At 49.3% G+C, this 21,944-nt stretch overlaps 2 protein-coding genes across 3 annotated transcripts; both read left to right on the top strand.

Annotated features, from left to right (window-relative positions):
* The first annotated feature begins 13,815 nt into the window (after window positions 1-13,815).
* LOC100841750 (succinate dehydrogenase [ubiquinone] iron-sulfur subunit 1, mitochondrial) lies at window positions 13,816-17,365 on the top strand. Of its 2 annotated transcripts, none has more exons than XM_003573265.4 (2): window positions 13,816-14,563; window positions 15,864-16,498. In XM_003573265.4, exons 1-2 carry the CDS (start codon window positions 13,893-13,895, stop codon window positions 16,240-16,242), a joined length of 1,050 nt encoding a protein of 349 aa, XP_003573313.1. In that variant the 5' UTR covers window positions 13,816-13,892; the 3' UTR covers window positions 16,243-16,498. The 2 variants fall into 2 exon arrangements, with proteins under 2 accessions (XP_003573313.1, XP_003573312.1); XM_003573264.4 differs by lacking the exon at window positions 15,864-16,498 and adding an exon at window positions 16,886-17,365 and having other exon boundaries at window positions 13,822-14,563.
* Window positions 17,366-17,855: 490 nt separating this feature from the next.
* LOC100842253 (photosystem II core complex proteins psbY, chloroplastic) lies at window positions 17,856-18,819 on the top strand. The gene has a single exon (XM_003573266.4). The coding sequence runs from the start codon at window positions 17,994-17,996 to the stop codon at window positions 18,588-18,590; it is 597 nt and encodes a 198-aa protein (XP_003573314.1). The 5' UTR covers window positions 17,856-17,993; the 3' UTR covers window positions 18,591-18,819.
* Window positions 18,820-21,944: the final 3,125 nt, after the last annotated feature.

Below are 21,944 nucleotides of genomic sequence, written 5' to 3'. Positions count from 1 at the left end.
AAAAAGGGTCTTCTTTTCTTCAAAGCCTTGAGGAGCCTCGACAACTTTGAGTGGACCGACGAAGCCCAAAGGGCCTTCGAAGAGCTCAAGACCTACTTGTCGACCCCTCCACTTCTCACGAGCCCAAAACAGGGGGAGCCCTTGCTCCTGTACCTTGCCGCGACCCCGATCGCCGTAAGTGCAGCACTCGTGAAGGAAGAAGACGGGTCACAACGCTCGGTATACTACGTGAGCGAAGCTTTGGGAGGAGCAAAAGGTCGGTACACCCAGATCGAGAAGATCGCGTACGCCCTCCTCATGGCCTCTCGAAAGCTCAGTCATTACTTCATGGGCGACACCATCATGGAGCCAACTATCTTCCCACTCAAGGAAGTCTTTGGCAACAAGGAGGCCACCGGAAGAATCGCCAAGTGGGCAACGGAATTGGCTCCTTTCTCGTTGGAACTCACGGCGAGAACGGTCATAAAATCCCAAGTCCTGGCTGACTTCGTGGCCGAGTGGCATGCTCCACTAGTCCTGCCCGAAGAAATCACATCCAAGACCGAGCCCCCCGAACCACATTGGATAATGAGGTTCGATGGCTCTAAGTGCCTCGACGGTGCGGGAGCTGGAGTCATACTCATCAGCCCCCGAAGGCAAGATCTTGGAGTAAGCCGCCCATCTTGACTTCAATGCCACCAACAATATGGCAGAATAGGAGGCGCTACTTCTTGGACTTCGATTAACCAAGGCCATGGGAGTCCGACGCCTTCTCATCCAAGGAGACTCTCAACTGGTGATAAACCAAATGGACAAGTCATATCAAGCCTTGATGAAAGGATGAAGAAATACATCGAAGAAGTTCGCGAGATGGAACGGCATTTCCTGGGCATGGAGGCGCGACGCATTTCACGAGGAGAAAATCACCTGGCCGACAGGTTATCCCGAACGGCCGGATCTAAAGAACCGCTGCCACCCGGTGCATTCTGCGAAGTAATTTGCGCCCCATCCATAAAGGAAGAAGCCGACGCCCTTGACGAGGCTTCAAAGACCAGCATGGTCATCGACACTCCATCCTCTTGGATGACACCGATTATCCGCGCCTTGAAAGGCGAGGTGGACGAAGAAGCGGAAGGCCCAAGCGCCAAAACTCTGCTAGCAAAAGCCAAGATGTACGTCCTCCGCGACGGCATCCTATACAAGAAAGGAGCGGCCGCATTGCTTAAGTGCATAACTCCTGACCGAGGAGCCGTGCTCCTCCGGGAAATCCATTCAGGAATATGCGGCCATCATCTTGTGCCAAGAGCCACCGCGACAAAAGCCTTACGTTAGGGATTCTATTAGCCCACCATGGTGCAAGACGTAATCACCATATTGCGGAAATGCGAAGCTTGCCAAAAAATGGCTAAGTCAATCCATGCACCCGTGACTCCCCTGAAGAATATCCCGATAACATGGCCATTTGCACGCTGGGGAATGGACCTTCTCGGGCTTTTCCCCGCATGCAACGGGGGCTGCAAGTACCTCGTGGTGACGATTGATTGCTTCTCCAAATGGATAGAAGCAGCACCGCTTGGCAAGATCACGTCACAGGCCGTCCAGATTTTTTTTTGGGAAAACATCATATGCCATACGGCGGCCCACGAGAGCTAACCGTGGACAACGACAAACAGTTTGACCGTGCGGAATTCATCAAATTCTATGAATCTCTTAAGATCAAGCTGCACTTCGCATCCGTAGACTATCCCAAGAGCAACGACGCATGCGAAAGGGCAAATGGACTAATCCTCCAAGGACTCCGCCGAAGAATAGAACACACGGTTAGCAAAGCAAGAGGACCATGGGGAGATGAACTCGCTAGCGTGGTTTGGGGCATACGCACCTCCGTAAGCCATTCCACAGGTTGAACACCATTCTCTTTGGTATATGGCGCTGAAGCAGTTTTTCCCGCCGAGGTCGAGTTCCGCTCACCTCGGGTCGAAAGGCTCCAGGAAGCCACTCCACCTGCCTTCATAAAAAATGAAGAGCATCACAAGACGGTCATTCATCTTGTGGAAGAAGCTCGTGACAAAGCCCTCATGAGGCACGCCGTTTACGAGCAAAGTGCCGCACGCTTCTACAACACAAGGGTGCGGGAACAAGCCTTCTCCCCAGGAGATCTCGTGCTGAAAAAGAACGTCGACCCAAAACTCCAGCGCAAACTCGACCCTAAATGAGAAGGACGATACCGCATCGCCGCAGTATTGGGAAATGGTGCATACCACCTCGAGCACATGAAAGGGCAAAACCTTGTCCATGCCTGGAACGGCGACAAGCTCCGGCGTTTCTACGCCTAAGGAGGACCTTCAAGAGAAATCCTTGCCGCTCCCAAAAGGAAACTATCAGCGGCCAACCGGCCTTTTTCCTACGAAACTTCGAGGGATCGTAAGCGCCGACAAGGCCACATCTACATAAGGCTTGTAAGTGCCCATCGGGCCATACCTTAGAGACAAGGAAGCAAGGATCAATAAAGCAAGTTCTTGAGGAAAATTAAAGAGTGACACGAAACACTCACACGACTCATCGTCGTAAAAGAGCCGCTGCCCCTGTGCCGCTCACCGAGGAACGCGGAAGGGCCTCCGTTGGCCCGAGCATCCTCTACAAAATGTCCATGGACATAGGTCGCTACTAGCGACTCGTTCCTTGGTGGATCCTAGCGTGCCTCGAGGCCATCCACCAAGTAGAACCAAGTCCCCCGAGGACCGGAAGCCCCTTAAAACGCATTTAAGGGGAACCGTAAATAAGCGAGTTATGCATGAGCTTACTTACCTCGGAGAACCGTGCTACCCGTATGCGAGACATCGCGCACGGGCCTGCATGATAGTAACCGAGTTAAGGCTCCATAATGCTGGAAAGCACAGCTTCCTAAAGTTCGAAGAGGGAAAATTCCGCATGAAATTTCCCGAACGGCAGGTTGAAATGTCCAGATCACTACCGGCATATCGATAGCGACCCTCACAAGGGTACTAGGACCCATGGCTCATAACTATGGCCTAAGGCGCCGAAGCCGAGTCGTATCCCAACGGCGACAGCAACTGATGACACAAAAGTGTAATCATAGCGAACGATCGCGAGCTGTATAAACTAAGGAAAATATAGTACTTTCCAAAAAGAAAATATAGTACTCCAAGAAACACATGTTGAAGCCAAGTTAACATTTCCGATAATTTCGACTACATGGTGGAACATGAGAAATACATGCTGAGCTAAGTTAACATTTCCGATAATGTTGACTACATAGTGAAGCATGAAACACAACAAAAAAGCTGCCTTACAACCTCTACAACTAAAAGCCTAAACATGCTAGCCATGAGGCTAAGTCAAGTAAAGATATGCAACATCGCATGAGTAAGCAGCTGAGGTACATCACCACCTTTGAGGTCGACGAGGCTCACGCCTCACCATCACCCTCCTGAAGAGCGGGCTCAAGGCAACGCACGAAGCGTCGAGCCCGAGCACGAAGAGGAGCACCCTGGTCCGTCAAAAACTTCTTCGCCCCGTGAGACATCTCACCCTCACGCCCGCTCATCCCGGCACCGCCGTCCAGAACTGCCACGACCGCCGACGAAACAAGTCGAGCACCCGTACTCAGGAGGCACTTCTTCACAGTAGGCTCGATGAGCGCCACCTGGGAAGTAAGCACCCTGCTCACCTCATCCACCGTGCGACACGGAGGAAGGTCCGGCTGGAAAATGCTCCTCAAGCAAAGCATCGTCTCCTGAATCTCGGTGGCCTGAGCAAGGAAAAGCGAAACCACCTCGGGACGACGATCCGAAGGAGGGTGAGCATCGGGCCGTCACTCGCTGCAGCCAACTCCACCTTAAGGGAAGCAGCCTCCGCTCGAGCATGCTCCCTATCAAGGTTGGCCACCACCAAGTCCTCCTCAACTCGACGAGTCTTCGCAATCTCGTCCGCCTGACGCTCCTCAGCGAGCCGAGCCCTGGTCTCCATGGCCGCGAGCTCCGTCGAAACGCGGGAAAGCTCAGCCTCCACGGCCTCGCGCCGCACTCTCTCCGAAGCCAACTCGCTCAAGGAAAGGGTAGACTTGGACATCTCCACGTCCAAAGCGGCGGAAAGCGCCCCCACCTGAGTCTTGAGGGCAGGAAGGGCACCCACGGCCTCGACCAAACCCCTCACCTACAAAGAAGATGGAGTTAGCCCAAAAGCAAAACCAAAGGACCGAGGGAAACATGTCACGGATGCTCACCAGCTCCAGTGTCACGAGAGGGTCTCTCACCCCACCCTCGGTCGTCGGAAGCTCTCCGTCCCTCGCCTGAATCGTGGGCTCGCCCTCGGGAACCTCGGAAGCCGCGGCTCTCGCACCTAAAAACAAACCAAGAAAACCATGTCAGAATCTTCAAAGAAGAGCAACACAGCCAAAGAGAAAAGGCACTAACCCGAGGTAGGAGCATCCTCCTCGAGACGCTTGCGACCAATGGAGAACACCGGGACGCCCGCACCGCTGGCTCCGGTCGATAACTCCACCACTGAGTCGCTCCGCAGCCGAAGCCCCGTCTCGCGAGTGAAAGCCTCAACCTCGTGGCTCGAAGGAGAAAGCACGTGCTCAAGTCCAATCTTCCCCTTCATGTGCAGGTCCAAGGTCACCCTCAAAGGGGACCTCGACTCACCCACGACGAGATCCGCCAAATCCACCGGGGCGTAGTCATAAGAAGGAGAAGGAGTCGGGGGAGCCTTCCTCTTGCATCCACTCGACGGACGAGGTATCTTGGAGACCGGCGCAATAGGCACCGCCAGGCCCAACACCACCGTCCCCGTCTTCACCTTCCCGCAAGTGTCCCGCAACTTGGACCATATTGCCAGCATCGACGGTGTCGCCAAGTGGAGTAGCGATTGCCCACTCGAAGGAGGCGCCCGAACTTCGGATCCTGTCGCATTGGCACCATCTTCCCGAATCACTTCCCGATGATGTTGTGACATCCCCTGCCGTTGATCTTGGTCTCGTAGCCACGGTGCTCCGGCCCACCATACGGACCTATCAGCTGCACGGACACAGCGCCTCCCTCTCCTCAGAAAACGTCGCTGAAAAAAGACAAGCCAAAGTTGTTAAGTACCATCGCAAGGGAAAAACAACCAAGGCCCGAAAGGAAAAAGGGAGCGGCACTCACGTGTGGTGACGGCCTGCGGAGGACGGAAAGCCCGAGGAATCCCAAGCTCGAACCTCGGGCGGCTCCTCATCATGAAGCGCCCCGCCATCACCATCTCCTCCATGAGGTCGCGGAAGCTCCTCTCGGTGGACACCTCCTTGATCTTGGTCACCTTCCAAAGGTCGGTCGACCGAGGCTCGCCAGGGTGAGGCACCTCCTTAAGGCCTCCAGCCCCCGAGTGCCGAGAGAGATCACCCGTGTGTCGAAGACGTGTCTTCGAAGCCCGAAGGAAGAACCACTGGGACTCCCACTTGTCGAACAACTTCACCGTGCTCCTCCCCGGCATGAGCTGAAAGTCTTCTCCAAAGCCGGAACGAAACCTCAGGTTCACCGAACCAAAGGCGCTCAAGGTAAAGCCGTCAGGAGTGAGCGACTCCCTCACCTCCACGGTGAAGTAGAACAGCAGCAACTTCATCGAAGGCTCCTCGTGAAGCGCCGTCTCGCACAGCCAGCGAAACACGTTCAACTTCACGATCGCCGAAGGGTGGAGCTAAGCCAACTCGATGCCGTACGTCTCCAAGAAGTCCAGCAGGAAGGGGTGGACGGGCACACACAAGCCGGCACGGAACCAAGCCGAAAACACCACCATGCACCCTGGACGCCGCTTGTGGTCGAGCTTGAGCTCCTCCACATCTGGCAAGATACTATCCCCCTTGGGGAAGTATCCCGCCTCCTCCAGCTGAACAAGGTCCTCGGGACTCGCCGAAGATGGGAGAAGGTAGTTGTGCGCCCAATCGCCCTCCATCGGAGCCATCGGGACCACCGGAGGATCCACACACGGACGAAAGGCGACCTTCTTCTTCCTTGACTGCCGGCTCGTCGTGTGCTCCGCCGCGGACCCCTTGGAAGGCCTTCTCTCGGTCGTGAGCTCGCCATCGGGTACTGCCATCTCACCTGCACGGATAAAAATTCGCCAACAGTGAGTAGGGAGGTGGGAAATCTCAAAAAGACTAGCAAGTTCCAAGGTCACGGTCCGAAAAGACGTGGAAAGAAAAAAAGTAGGAGGAGGAGCCAAGCTCCTTGAGCCACTCGACCCGCGCGGGTGCGAAGCAGAGGCCAAGCCACCCAAGTCGAAGCCTTCGGCCGGGCCACGCAAGAAAAAGAAGGCCCAGCCTCCCGGGCCCAAAACAACCGGCCTACTCGCGAATAAAAAAAAAGAGAAAAGAAAACGAGCCCAGGCTCCACGGGCCTCTGGCCCACCCGCTCCGCGGCCCATCCGTGCAATGCAAGGCACTCGGCGCAATGCCAACCCCCGTGCCGGGCCACGCGCGTCTGCACCCCGCGTGCTCGCGCCCGCATCGAAGTTGCCGTGCCACGCGCGCCCTGACGCCTGCGCTTGCGCGCCCACGCCGCGCGTGCTCACGCCCGCGCCGAAGCCGTCGCGCCCCCGCCAAGATGCCCGCGCCTGCAAGTCACACGTGCCTGCGCCAACGTCGCCGCGCCGCGCCTACATGACGTGCCCTACGTGCTCCTGTCCACACTGGAGTTGTCGTGCTCCCGCCGCCACTCCGTGCGCGCTCGGCCGCCCGCATTCGCCGCTGCGCCGCGCGTGCCCAACGACCGCCCCCATCACGCGCTGGTGCGTGCGTCCGAGCCACCTGCGCCGCGTCCCACGCACCCACGTCGACACCAAAGGTGCCCGCGGTCGCACCCGGACCACGCCAAGCAACGCGGGGCCTCGCCTGAGCCCCTCGCGCGTCCTAACCACGACGCCGGCGGCACGCTCGGAAGATGCTCGACGAAATGGCGAAGGAGCCGGCCGGCGTCAAGGAGAAGGAAATTCACCACGGTGGAGCTCATCTCACCTTCGCACGAGCAGGGGGAATAGCGAAGCCGACGTAGGTCTCCCGGGAAGACTTGGAGGCACCACCTACACCTTGCTCCAAGCGGCCTCGCCCGCGCCCCTCATCCCTACGATGCCTCAACAAACACAAGCTTCCACAATGGCTCCCCGGCTGCCAAGACCATCTCCGTCGCGACCAAGGAGTGGCCAACGCCCCTCCTTGGTCGCTTGCCAGGAAAAATCAAACAAGACCGGTGTAGAAGCTCCACCACGGGCTCCTCGCTCCATTCTATAGGCCGCAGGGGGCTCCTTGGCTTCTGGGCCGGCCAATGCCACGGCGACACATCGCTGTCCTCCCCACTGTCCAAGCCATCTTTTTCAAAAAGGAGGAAAGGAGGGTGGGGAGAGCACCCCCGCGCTGTCCCGACCGGGGCTGAAGCTCCCCCCATCATCCATGGTGACGCCGGCTTCGCCCAAAGGAGGAAAAGGTGGTTGGGCCAACCACCTCTTTTCCCATACCGTACCAAGGAAGAAGATGAAGGGGGACTGTCCGATCTAGGGTTGGGGAGCTCCCCCGGCCGTCGGATCCCCTCGACTTAAAGTGAACCGGTACCGGGCCCAGCTGGGCCGTGGTCCAAAAGCGGCCCAACAATCAGCCCAAACAAAAAAAGGGGGGGGGGGATAACAAGCCCGGAGGCAGCCTGGGTGCCGGCCCAGCTACCGGCCCTCTCGCGCACGCCGACGGCCTAGTTGGCCCACGTGGCCGACGGGATTTGGAGTTTTTGCAGGAAAGCCTAGGATTTTGGGAAAATTGTCAGTAAGACCTCGGAAATTTCGGGGAGACCCTTGGGGTCCCTGATTTTTGCAAAATAGTCCTTCGAGACACCGGTTTTCTTGCAGAGAGGCCCCTAGGATCCTGTTTTTTTTTGCTAAAATACCCCCGAAATCCTATTTCTCACAAAGAAGATCACCGAAGGCATGGAATTTCCCCAGAACACCTCCCAAACTCCTTTTTTGCAGGAAAGCTACCAAAGTATCTCAGGAGCCTCTCACGATGGTTGACCAGAAGGCATTCACAATTAGGCCTGGACGAAAAGATCGAAACTCGTTAAGCTTATTGAACGCTCGCTAACTCGGTTCGTTAAAGGCTTGGTTTGTTAACTTAAAGAACCGAACCGAACATCTATTTCAGATCGTTAAGCTTAACGAGCTTAACGAGTGAACCTGGCGGGCGCCCGTTATGCTCGTTATCGAGCTCGTTAACAGAGCCCAAGTGCCCAACGCGGCAACGCCACTCGGCCCACTGCCCCCACTCCCAGGCCTCAGCCCATTAGGCATTCTCGTCGTCCTCCAGTCCCGAGCGAGAGCGACTCCAGTCCCGAATCCCTAACTCCTGATCCCCCATCGTCCCGAAGTCTGGCGGCGGCCACGGCCTCATCCCCCTAATCCCCCGTCGCCTTCAGCCACCGGCAGCCCGGCGCGTCATCGCCCTACCAGGCTGCCAACCGGCCCCCATCCCGCCATCTGCCACCGTCTCTGTGTCAGCCGTCTGACCCTCTCCGTCGACCGCCCCCGCCCCCATCTCTGACCCACCCGGCGGCCGGCGCATGGCAAAGGAGAAACGCCCAGGACGTCAACGCCCTACGACTGCGACTGCAAGCATGGAAGTGGAGTCGACCAAGAAGCCGCCGACCACCTCAGGTTCTTTGGCAGGGAGCCCTGCTGAGACGCAACCTCGACGGCAGGGAAGCAATCTCGAATAGAAGGAAATTCAGGGCCTACTGACTCTGCTTGGGATGAATCGGTGAGTGTTCTTCTGCTAATCTTTATGCTACTGTCTGAGGCTTTGAGCATCTAGCATTCTGCAACATAGATTGTGTGTATAGTTGTGTCAATGATTATAAATTGTTTTCTGCTAGGACGATGATGAACGGATAGAGATTGAAGAGGAGTATAACGAGATTGATCAATTAGAAAAGGTTGATATGGATGATGAAGTGACTGTGTCTGATCTAGACTATGGTTTAGGTGAAGGTGATAGCCATGAAGATGGTAAGGTGGTGTCAAAGAAAAGAAAGAAGGCTGGAGTTGCTATTGCTTTGGTAAAGGTCAAGGAGAAGAAAACGAGAAAGAAACGTGTAGAATGTTGGAAGTATTTCAAGTTGGTCAATGCTATGTCAAAGAGGAAGCCCGATGAAGTTGTTGTGAAGGCGAAGTGCTTGTACTGTTTTGGGCTGTATGTTTATGCTGGAGGCAGTACTAGTATGAATAGGCACAAGAAATCTTGTGCACAAATACTAAATCAGAAGGCAAGAGCATTACGCCAAGGTACGATTGCATTTGATCCACAAAAGCCAGGTGCTTCTCTTATAGTTAACAATGAATATGATCATGAAGAATGCAAAAGGATCATAGCTAAGATGATAATTGTGCATGAATACCCGTTTAGGATGGCAGAGCATGCTTGGTTCAATATTCTTATGAAATATATGATGCTTCCTACAAGTTCATTGGTAGAAAGACTATTAGAGCTGAATGCATGAAGGTATATTTGTCTGAAAAGGAAATTCTTAAGAAGCAACACAAGTCTGTTGATAGCATTAGTTTGACATGCGATTTGTGGACTTCAAATCAGAATATTTGCTATCTAGCTGTGGTTGCTCACTACATAGATGATAGTTGGAAAATGCAGTCTCGTGTGCTAAATTTTGTGGAATTAGATCCACCACACTCAGACATTATCATAGCTCAGGCTGTATTTGAATGCTGCCAAGAATGGAAGATAGAAGACAAAATCATCTCTCTTACCATGGATAATGCATCTTCCAATGATGTTGCTGCTAGCAAGTTGATGGATAGGTTTGCTGGTCGGAAGTCAACTAATTTCATATCAAAATACTTCCATGTTCGTTGCTATGCTCATATCATAAATTTGATAGTCAACGATGGTATTGCACCGTTGGAGCCTTTAGTTCGCAAGCTTAGGGAGATTGTCAAGTACTTGAAAAAGTCTCCATCACGCATGTATAAATTCTTGGGTATTTACAAGTCTCTAAAAATTGCTGTTGGGAAAGGATTGTGCCTAGATGTCTCAACCAGATGGAGTTCTACACATAGAATGTTAGAGTCTTGCACCGTGTACAAGGTTGCTTTGGCTGAATATGCACAATCAGATTCTCAATACAAGTGGCTGCCTAGTAATGAAGATTGGGAATTTTATGCCAATATTGAACCCATCTTGAGATCATTTGCTGAGGTTACTACCGTTCTATCTGGATCAAATTATCCCACTGCTAACATATTTTATCCTTATATCATGAATGTTAAGATTGCCATAAACAACCGTGCTGTGAAAAAGGATGATGAGAATTTGAATGCAATGGGTAAGGCAATGCTTGACAAATTTGATAAATATTGGGATAGTGCATATGCTATAGTTGATGATGCCAATGCAAGTAGAAGGAAGGAGAAGAACAATGTAATGGTGATTGCCACCATACTTGATCCTCGGTTTAAGTTGAAACTTGTGGATTATTGTTTCAAGGAGTTGTATGGTAGAGACAAGGGTTGGAGAGAGTCGGATGACATCAAAAATGAGTTCTTTGATTTGTATGCAACTTATGAGATGGAGAGCCGAAGGGAGACTAGAAATGATATGAGACAAAATTCAGCTTCTAGTAGGCAGCTAGCTAAATCTATGTCCACATTGTCTAGTGGATTGGATTCCAATCCTTTCTAAATGAGATGGAGTTGGAGCCAAATAAGTCAGAGTTGACATCCTATCTTGAGGATAAGCTTCATCTAATGAATGATCCAGATTTCATAGTGCTTGATTGGTGGAGGCTGAATGGACATAGATTTCCTATTTTGTCAAAGATGGCAAAAAAATTCTTGACTGTACCAGCAACAAGTGTGTCATCCGAGTCAGCATTCTCAACAGGTGGTAGAGTTTTGGATGACTTCCGCAGTTCATTGCGTCCAAATATGGTTGAGGCACTAGTTTGTGGTGCTAGCTTCATTAAAGGTTCGAAAGATAACCAAATTAGACATACTATGGTATAGATAAATGAACATGCTTTTGTTAACTTGCATCTTTCAAGTTTCAGCATATTATGCTTTGAGTGCCAAATTAACTTGCAAACCATTTATTGTTACAGGAACCTGATGTTGAAGAAGATGTGGAGTTTGTACCATTCCCTACAGATTCTGCTCATGTTAAAAGCAACTAAAGACCGACGATGATGTGGTGTGGGGCTGTGGGCGGCTTGTAGTTTGCTGCTGTTATTTTGTTGTTGTTAGTTCTTATTGTGGACTGTGAGTTTGTGGCTGGTTTGCCACTATATATATGCATGAAACTTGTGTGACTGGAACTCTGGAAGTATGGAATATTTCTTTATTTTGCTACTGTGCTGAACTGCAACTCAAGTAAATAGGTCAGCTTGATATATTTTGTTCTTATTGTGGACCGTCAGCTTGACATATTTTGTTTGATGTCAGAATTTACCTCAAGTAAATAGGTCATGGCAAAAATTTTTATCAGCCAGCTTTTGAGCTATTTCTGTTAACGAGTTTTTATCGATCTTAATGAGCGCTCGCGAGCCTTTATCGAACCGAGCCGAACTATGTCTCGAGATTGTTAAGGTTAACGATCTTAACGATCCGAGCGCTTAACGAACAGAGCTAAATGAACCGAGCTCTTAACGAACCGAGCACGCTCGTTAGCCAGGCCTATTCACAATGCCTCCGGCTCAAGGGGGCTACTGTTGTAGTAAAATAAAGCCCTTAAATGTGCCAGGCCGTGAATCCTACGTGGCAACGACCAAGTCAGCATTTCCCTACAAGAGTCAAGATGCTTACGTGGCGCGGTCAATGCTACGTGGCAACAAGCAAGACTAGTCAACAAGTCAAGTCTCTCATGCCTTGGTCAAAGGGAGAAAGGAGCTTGAGTAGGGGGCAAGAAAGGTGTTGGGATGGGGCTTTTAGTCCATGGTGGATCATGGACCAACCCCTACTTTTCCCACTTGGTGCACACAAAAGCTATGGACCAAGAAGCTACTTTTACCGTTTTGCCTTCACTTTTCTCTCTCCCTCAAGGGTAGTCATGATCTTTTGTCATGAACCCCTAGGCTATAAATACCCCTATGGGGCATGTACCATTCACTTTCAACTTGAATAGATTCAAGGGGAGAGGGACAGAGAACCTATTTGAGAGGAGCTCTAGTTTTGAGATCTCGGGAAGCCTCGTTCGGCCCGAGCCCGAAGGAGAGGGAATCAGGTTAGAGTCCTAAGGGTATCTTGACCTCGCTACTTGGGAAGGCTCGTTCGGTCCAAGTACGAGGCAGCCCGTTTCGACCTCTAGCTAAGTGATTCGGGGAGTTTCGATCGATCCGACACACTTTGGCTAACGATTTGCTCGAAGCCTCTCCTAACATAGGACTAGGTCGCACCCGCAGGGTCGACCGAATCTATTCAAAAAATATCGACGTGTTAACTTGTCCAAATGTATGGCAACCTTCGTTATAAGACCGGCGTACACGCCCTACTTTTACGTTTTTGTGTCACTGAGCTTTGGTACCCTTTAGTCTAATTGTTGTCGAGAACAACAACAACATCTTGGATAGTATCGCTGCACCTAAATTAAAGGTAGCAAATTGCGGACAATTGAATCTAGTTAGCCTCAAACAACAACTGCCTGATCACTCAAACCTAAAATGCAAGAAAAAGTATTAAGAAAACAAACTAAAAGCAACGCTGCCTGCGCCCATGCGCCGTGTTCTGTACGCCTGTACCGCCGTCCGCCGGCGCCGGACGTCGAACGTTCCCGGAAGCTGCTGACTGGTCGAGCTGGATGGGTATTTTAGGGGCTTTGGTGACTTCTGTTTCCTTCGGGATATTTTATACTCCGTATTTCTTTTGCACTGTGTTTCCTTTGGAATTAGTCCGGCGGCCTTTGTTTCAGTCGGCGATCGCGGGACGTAGATCGTTCTAATCGATCGATTTGGCGTCGTGAGATCGAGCGATCACAGCAGGCGAGGAGGGCGTGATATGGACCGATGGTGTTGGGCGTGGGCTTCAGGGATGTCTGAGGCGCTGGGCTAGCAGGCTGGGCCTGGAGCCTGGAGGGGCTGGGGTGCTAGAATCCTTTGCGTGGGCTCAGAAATAATTAGACAGCCCCTGGTCGAAACAGAGAGGGAAGAAGACAGAAGGTGCAGGCAAAGAAGGTTTATAGTACTATCAAATACTTCCTATGGTTCTAAATTCTTAACTTAAATTTGTCTAAATATATATGTATCTATTCTTAAAAAACGTCTAGATACATGCAATATTTTGACAACAATTTAGTATCGGAAGGATTATTTTTTTTATTGCTGAAAAAGGTGTATTTGCACCGTCCACTTTCCATTCTTCTTCTTCTTGCCTGAAAATTACGTCTAGGCATGTATAGAAGAAGAGCAAAAACACTTTCAGCTCCAAGCCTCCAAATATCTTAGACCTGCACAAGTAAGTGACATCAGAGTCAAAACAGAAAGCCAGAAGACCAAAGAAGAGGAGAGACGCAAAGAAACTATACACAACCCAACCAATTTTATTTATTGCTTGGAAAAAGTCAAATTAATTTTCTTATCAGCCAAGTTCTCTTTGTCATCTTCCCAAAGGCCCAGAAGTTGTCCACATCTCCACCCTCCCATCCACACACCAAAAAGGCCCAAACCCAGACTCCTCTTGGTCCCACCTGTCATACACCCACCCCAACCCTAGAACCGCCATTCCAGCCCTCCATCTCAGCCCCACATGTCATCCACCCATGACCCCACAAGGTATATATACCCCCCAGCTGGGCCTAAGCCCACCACGCGCCTTCTTCTTCTCCAACCTCCCCCAAAAAGAAAGGAGAAAGAAAAAAAACACAGAGAGAACCTCGATCGATGGCCGCCGCCGCCCTCCTCCGCCGCTCGCAGACGGCGGCGCGCGCCCTGCTGTCCCCGGCGCCGCTCTCCTCCCGCCTCGTCGCCTCCAAGCCCCACTCCTCTTCCCCCGCCCCTCCCCCGCCGTCCGCGAGCACCAAGACCTTCTCGATCTACCGCTGGGACCCGGACTCGCCGTCGACGAAGCCGCACCTCAAGGACTACAAGGTGGACCTCTCCGACTGCGGGCCCATGGTCCTCGACGCGCTGCTCAAGATCAAGAACGAGCAGGACCCGTCGCTCACCTTCCGCCGCAGCTGCCGCGAGGGCATCTGCGGCAGCTGCGCCATGAACATCGACGGCGACAACGGGCTCGCCTGCCTCACCAAGATCTCCTCCGAGTCCAAGGGCGCCTCCACGATCTCGCCGCTGCCCCACATGTTCGTCGTCAAGGACCTCGTCGTCGACATGACCAACTTCTACAACCAGTACAAGAGCGTCGAGCCCTGGCTCAAGCGCAAGGACCCGCCGTCCCCCGAGGGGAAGGAGATCCCGCAGACCAAGGCCGACCGCGCCAAGCTCGACGGCATGTATGAGTGCATCCTCTGCGCCTGCTGCTCCACGTCCTGTCCGTCCTACTGGTGGAACCCTGAGGAGTATCTCGGCCCGGCTGCGCTGCTCCATGCCAACAGGTATACCTTGGCCTCCCTTGTAGGCTCTTCATATTTGTGAATTGTGATAATATGTCAAGTATGCTGATTCTGTGTGCTAGATCTGTTTGATGACTGAATGATTTATGACTGATCGGCTGGTGTGATGTGCCGTGTTTGTTGCGAAATGGTTGTGGGATGATGTGTAGCTTGGTTTTGTTCGTTTCGGTTGTCCAACCGTGGAAGTGTGTCGTTTAGGAGAACTGTTCGATTCGATGCGGTGGTGAACTGTTCATTAGCCTGATGTAGTGATGAATTGTTCATCAGTCTGATGTGGGCGTGGATTGTTTGTCCTTTTCCGGTAGATCCAAAGCAAGCAGTTCAGATGATCATTAGGTGGTTACTATGAAATGTCCATTTGCCTAGACATTTTTAGGGCATACATGGCTGTTTCTATTCTTCTTCCTGTGTTTGACTTCTCTATTTGGAAGTTGATGTTAGTGTAGAAAATATTTCCTATGAGTCGATCATTTCGAAGTTTCATTCTACATGACACCGCGAGTCTTAGTTTGGGACTTTGGGTAAATTTCCTTTCGTCTGATTCCTCATGACACTGCAGGTCTTAGTTTGGCCAAGTTGTTAATTTCGGTTCTGCAACCATGGAAATGTTTCGCTTAGGAGAATTGTCCTATCGGTATGGTGTTGAATTGTTCATTAATCTGATGTAGTGTTGAATTGTTCATTTGCCTGATGTGGGGATGGATTTTTTTTCCTTTTCCGGTAGCTCCACAGCAAAGCAGTTCAGATGATCATTAGGTGGTTACTATGAAATATCCATTTTGCCTAGACATTCTTAGGGAATTCGGGACTCTTTGTATTGTTCTTCAGGTGTTTGACTTCTGTATTTGGAAAGTTTTTGTGAGTGTAGGAAATATTCACATGAGTCTGCCGTTTAGTAGTTTCATTCTGGATCACATCGAGAGTTTTAGTTAGGGTAAATTTGTTCCTTAGTCTGATTGTAGATTACATTGCGAGTCTTACTTAAATCTGTTCCGTAGTCTGATTCCTGATGGCACCGCAGGTTTTAGTTTGGCCAAGGTGTTCCTTAGTAGTTTGATTCTTGATGCCTTCTTGATTTGGAAGTCAGTTTTATGTTAGTGAAAGAGCCCGATAGTTTCTACTGTGCCAGCAAACTATGGTTGCTGACCTACCAAACTTATAGTGCTAAAGTTTTTGGGTGCCCTTTCCTTCAATAATAGTTGTCTAATATGTTCATTTCTTTTTGCTCTAAGCTTTAGGATGTTGCTAAGTCCATGACACGTTCCCCGTTCACCCTTTTTAGGCTTCCGCTGTGGGGGACGCTAATCAAACCAAAACCCAGCATGTTCATGCACGTCCAAGCTCGAGGCTATCATGGGGTATCAGAGAACAGAAACATGAGGGATCACAAACGTAGATTGCTTGCAGCAAAATATGAGCTGAGAGGAAAGCTTTATAAGTCTGTCTGTAGGGACCCTGATCTTCCATTGGAAATGCGCGATAAGTTTCGCTATAAGCTGTCCAAGCTGCCAAGAAATAGTAACATGACACGTCTTAGAAACCGCTGTATTTTCACTGGACGCTCTCGCGGTGTCTACAAGAAATTCCGCATGTCTCGTATCGTGTTCCGCACATTGGCAAATAAGGGCGAAGTCATGGGTGTTAAGAAAGCATCTTGGTAGTTTTTAACAGACCAGTAGGACAAAGCAGTAGCTCTGCAGTAGTCCAGTCAAATAAGGTTGCCTCTGCAGTCTTTCAGTGATCCCTGCGGCTATCTGTCAAGTTGTTTTTGCCAGCAACCGATGTTTGCATCTTTCTTTACCTAATTGAACCAGTGTAATGATGTACTGTCTTTCATGCGATTCAGCATTTGTGAAACTAAAGATCCTGATTGTTCAAGGATTCTACAAGTTGGCTCTTATTATGCGCTTTATTTGATGTTTTATTGTGCTGTGCACTGTGTTTTAATTCCAGTCTGGTGATCTTATATATTGTAATTAAGCTTATGAGTTGTGACTTGGGTACCACCATAGTTGCAGCAACTCAAAATGAATTAATGTGCATGTCTTGACTTCAAATCTAAAATATGACCTGATAGAATCTATCTGAAGTTCAGATATTATTATCTTTTGACTAAAGAATATCATGTACCCTTAGTCATAAGAAACTGAAATCTTCTAGTTGTTACTGGCTTTCTGGAAATAAAAGGCATGGTTGTATCAGTTGGTGAGTCGTTAGATGCTTTTACCGTGATGGAGTGTTTCAAGACTGCAAAATCCCAGACACATAATATGCTTGCAATACTGTGTTCATTCCTCCTTCCAGGTGGATCCAGGACAGCCGTGACCAGTACACAAAGGAGCGCCTTGACTCCATCAACGACGAGTTTAAGCTCTACCGCTGCCACACCATCAAGAACTGCACACATGCCTGCCCTAAGGGCCTGAACCCAGCGAAGCAGATCGATACGATCAAGAAGCTGCAACTCGGAGCCTGATCGAGCGGGTGGAGGAGCAGGTTTCTCTCCCTCGGGAGCGGGAGATGTTGAAAGTTGTAATCAGGCTGCCATTTGTTTTGTCTTTCGCTCCATGGTTCTCTTCTATCTACCCTGACGAATAAACGGATGGAACGCAGGATATTCCCCTTGTGCGATTCTGTTTTAGGGAGTGAATAATTTGCTACCGTATTTCATTTTCCTTGCTGTATCTAATCTGGTTGTTCACCATTCATATTGTGCATGAAGCAATTCATGAACTGTACCATTGTTTTGGATGTTACATGTATACCTTGTTCATTTCCTCGGTTTCTTTCGTCGATGTTTTGGATCTCTTTTCTTATTGATAGGATTTTGCTAATTATTAGTACTCTAAAACAATATTGATGCCAGTATAATAAAATTGACGGGTGACGACGAATATAGTGAACCGAAGAATAAGCCACTTCTTCTTTTGGTGAGAGGAGCGGTTGGGTTAATTCGATTCACTTGTCTTGTTTGGCCACTATAACCTTAACGATGGATTTTGACATTTGATACACCATATAAAGATAAAGATATGAGTACATTCTAGAGCCATCACAATGTCCAAACAACCTATTCACCATTTGATACACCGTAAGGATATTCCCATTCTAGAGCCATTACAAGATCTTTCCAAACAATTTCACCCATTACATTCTCTTCCAAAGTCTCCATGTAAATCGTATGGAGGACCCACTATGTAGCTCCCAACCAATGGAATCGCAGCTTGCGCAAGCCGGGAGATAAGCTTTCAAATCTGGAGCACACACTGGGCGCACCAGATAAGTCCCCATTCTAGAAACGCAGCAGGAGCATTGGCATCACACCCAGGACACAAACAACCTCACGCCTCATTTGCCAGAAGAGTTCTTGGGAGCGAGAAGTGGAAAGCTAGCGAGCTCTAGACGCAGATCAATGGCGACCATAGCCACGATGGCCATGCTCAAGCCGGCGAAGATCACGGCGAGATCGGCGCCGGCGGCTCCATCGCCGCCGTCATCATCCCCGAGCATCTCGCTGCGGAAAGTAGCAGCCAAGAAACAGGGCGCCGCTCTGGCCGTGTCGCCGGCGGCTTCCGCGGCCATGGCGGGCGCCTTCTTCAGCTCGCTGGCGACCTCCGACGCGGCGATGGCGGCGCAGCGGGTGGCGGACATGGCGGCGGCTGCGCCGGCGGACGACAACCGGGGCCTGCTCCTCCTGATCGTCGTCTCCCCGGCGCTCGCCTGGGTGCTCTACAACATCCTGCAGCCGGCGCTGAACCAGCTCAACAAGATGCGGTCGGAGAAGGCGCTCGTGGCCGGGCTCGGGCTCGGGGCCGCCATGGCCGCTGCCGCGCCGGAGCGGGCCTCGGCCGCCGCGGGGGAGATCGCGGCCATGGCGGCCGCGGCGGCGCCGGCGGACGACAACCGGGGCCTGCTGCTGCTCTTCGTGGTGGCCCCCGCCCTCGGGTGGGTGCTCTTCAACATCCTCCAGCCGGCCCTCAACCAGCTCGAGAAGATGCGCTCCAACTAATCCGTTCGCGGCGCACGTCCGTCTGTTAATTAAGTAAGGGTTTTGAGGGGTTGGTGATGAGTAGCGTGGATGGTGGTGTGCCTCTTTCTTTCTCTAATCTTGTCGTGCCCTTTCATCAAAATGCAGTACAGCTTTCGTTTTGTCCGAATTCTGCAAGTTTCGGATTCTGATGAAAACATCCTGTGATGATTCTATAACAACTGTTTGTACTATAAGTTTAGTTCGATTATCATAAGCTTTTTCTAGAACAGTCTTGCTGTTCTAGGTTAGTTAGGCTTAGAAAGAGAGTATAAGCCACATTGTTCACGCGTCGCCCTGCTTGGAGCTAGCGAAATCATGGTTGATCGAGATCAGCCCTTCGGTTAATCGAGAGATTGCAAGGCATTGAAATATGGTAGATCGATTTGCCGGCAGCGATGAGAGATGAAAGCAATGTGGTGAAATAGAAATAGGGTTGGTGAAGATGAGGATGACAGGGGTGTGGTGGGTGGTGGCCATGGCACGAAGGATGAAGGGAAGTGTTCTATGTATGGTCTGAGAGCAATGATCATGTCCTTCGGATCTTCACCCAACGGTTCATAGTGTCGGCTAAAACTTATAATCATTCGATGTCATTTTCTGTAGGATGAATGATTTAGTGGAGGATAATGAATGGTCCTTATCATTTCTAGAACACGATGTGATACAGGACCAAGAAGACAAGACAATGCACTTTATTTTGTGGACTCTCGATTTGTGGTCTCTAGATCAAAGGATTCTTCGAAGGTGCCATAGCATCACGACGAATGGAGATAAATTGAATCTAGCAATCCAAGACTATGGGCATGGCGGTAATGGTTTTGGCTAAATACTATCATATTGAGACTCAAAAGGTTAACATGTTGATGGCGAGATGAGAGAGGTGAGCGCCGGCTGGCGAGCTTAGAGGGTTTGGCGAGCCGGGAGAGATAAGAGATAGGGAGATCAACATTTTTTGCCGAGGCAAGGGGGAAGGTTTCATCTGTCGACTAGTGGAACTCACACGGGTGCTTTCGATGGTGGAAAGAGATGTATAAAATGTTGTCACCATCGTCGCATCAAGTGACGTTCAAAAATGAATCGGTATTGAGGCAATAATATGTGGGTGGTAGTGTGAAATTGTTGTTAACTAATGCATGTTTAAGAAGCTAGCCCTTTAATACAAACAACCAGGCTCCATGAATAAATTTATAAACTGAAGAATGATCGTCTAGAGTTCTTAGTGGACTCTTAGAGGATTATATTCCTAACGATTTTTTCGTATACAACTCGTTTGATTTGGAGGATTTGAAATCATTTTTTTTCCCTATGGACAACTTTGCATACAGTTTCAAAGAAAAATGTCCAAGAGGTCCAACCTCGTAGACAATTTTCTTTGTTTCTATCACAATTATGCTAGCATCAAAGCCTTCAAATAATTTACTTTGTTTTTTTCCCGTGGTGCAATCAAACAGTTTTATTGCCTAGTCATGTGTTTTAGATTCCTATAGAGTTCAACATGATTTGACATTTAATTACTATTTTTTTCCATGTTTTTCTATCGTTGTGTTTTCGAAATCTTACGACACACGTGAATAGGTAGACTTGTATCTCAACTCCTGTTGAATAATACATATAAAAAATGATTATAACAAGATAAACCGCACACGTGTCACTGGGTATGATCTTCTTTTAATAGAGTCATGAATTAATCTTCTTTCTAGACTGCACCAGGGCAGAAGGAGTGAAAGGAGCATCACAGCCTCCCAAGGCACTAAAGAAAAAGAAAGGCAGGTCGCCGGATTAAATTACTTCTTCCAACGTGTCTAGATATGATTTATTGTATAGATGCATTCAAATTTAATCAAAATTAAGAAATCTTTTATTGGACGAAAACAATATGTCAAAATTAAATTAAATTAAATCAAGTCACAGGAGTGGTCAGGGTCAAAGGCATTGCCCTCACCGCATTGCGTTCTCGTTGCACGCGTCGCCCGTGTCAGTCAGTCGGTCAGAGCCACTGAGCAGAGCCAATGCTAGGCTGCTACGCTACCCGTGACTAGCTGGACGACTCAAACGGTGAGAGGGTAAATGGGTAAATGCAACAGTCGTGTAATCGCCTGGCTGTTAGCGTTAGGATGCATGTGGCATTTCTTTACTTGTTGTCCTTGTCCTGAAGAGTCTATAGCATTTGGCAAAGAAAAAAAAACTGTTATGTTTTCTTTCCTGGGAAGAGTCTCTCTGGGAAAGTCAATGCTAACAAATGACAACCTTTCTTCTTAAATATAAATAGTTTGAACTTTGTGTCAAGTCAAATTTATTAAGGTTTAATTTGATCTATAAATGAATGTGTCAATATCTAGAGTATCAAATAAGTATTTACTTCCTTGTTTTCAACTTTGACTAAATTTGAATGAATCAATACACTAAGTCAGGTACATCCATCTTTTGTTGGACGGAGGGAGTATGAAAATTTATATAATTTGGATCTAATAAAAGTAATTTAGAGTCATATATATTGATACATTTTCAATAAACATGGTCAAAATTTAAGAAGTTTGACATATGAGTATATGGATCCATGTCAGTCGAAGAGCTAGCTTTAGTTCTTGTGGTTGGTTTTAGGACATAGTGCGGCCTTTGTTTTATATTAACCTATTTCGGGTAATCTCTTTGTGCATATACCCATGCTCAACGCCTCATCATGCTTTGTTATTGAGAATAGGTTGCTACTAGACCTTATCGTCCAACTTGTTTCATACACTTTGACCGTTAGGCTAGCACCTTCCGACTTCTGTGACCATTGCTCTGAGTTCAAGGACGTTAGGTTTTCTCGTTGTGATCACAAGCCCTACCTTTATACCTCACCACACTTTTATCGTCGGCCAAGTTCAAGGACGTGTCCTATCGTTTTGCCCCATCCCTCGTCCCTCGGTACACTCTAATTGTCGGTCTGAAATCTTCCACGACCATCCATCTAAGTTCAAGGACATCGGTTTTCCTTGCTAACTGAGCAATGAACTTTCTTCCTCGCATGTCTCTTTTTCGTAGCGCGTGTTGTGATGTGATGCACGATCATGATCCCTTTGCTTTTAAGGCAAAAAAGAAAACCCCAATATTCCCGTGTTTTTCTTTTACTTGTCACCGAGAGTCAGCTCTATTCCCTCTGATCGTCGTAAGCAAAGAGTGAAATAACACCACACTTACGTACTCGATTCGACATGTTTTCAATTAAGATTATTTGAGGAGCTTAGATCAAAGATTAACTAAAAAAATAGGTGGATTAATTTCAGGGAGGAGCATATTGAACGTTGCAACGGCGTTGATGTGAAAGCCCACCTCATCTCACAAACACCC

This window comes from Brachypodium distachyon, chromosome 3, assembly GCF_000005505.3.
Source record: "Brachypodium distachyon strain Bd21 chromosome 3, Brachypodium_distachyon_v3.0, whole genome shotgun sequence".
NCBI lineage: Eukaryota > Viridiplantae > Streptophyta > Magnoliopsida > Poales > Poaceae > Brachypodium > Brachypodium distachyon.
Note: the sequence above shows the minus strand (reverse complement) of the source record. Positions and strands in the feature narration are given on the sequence as shown.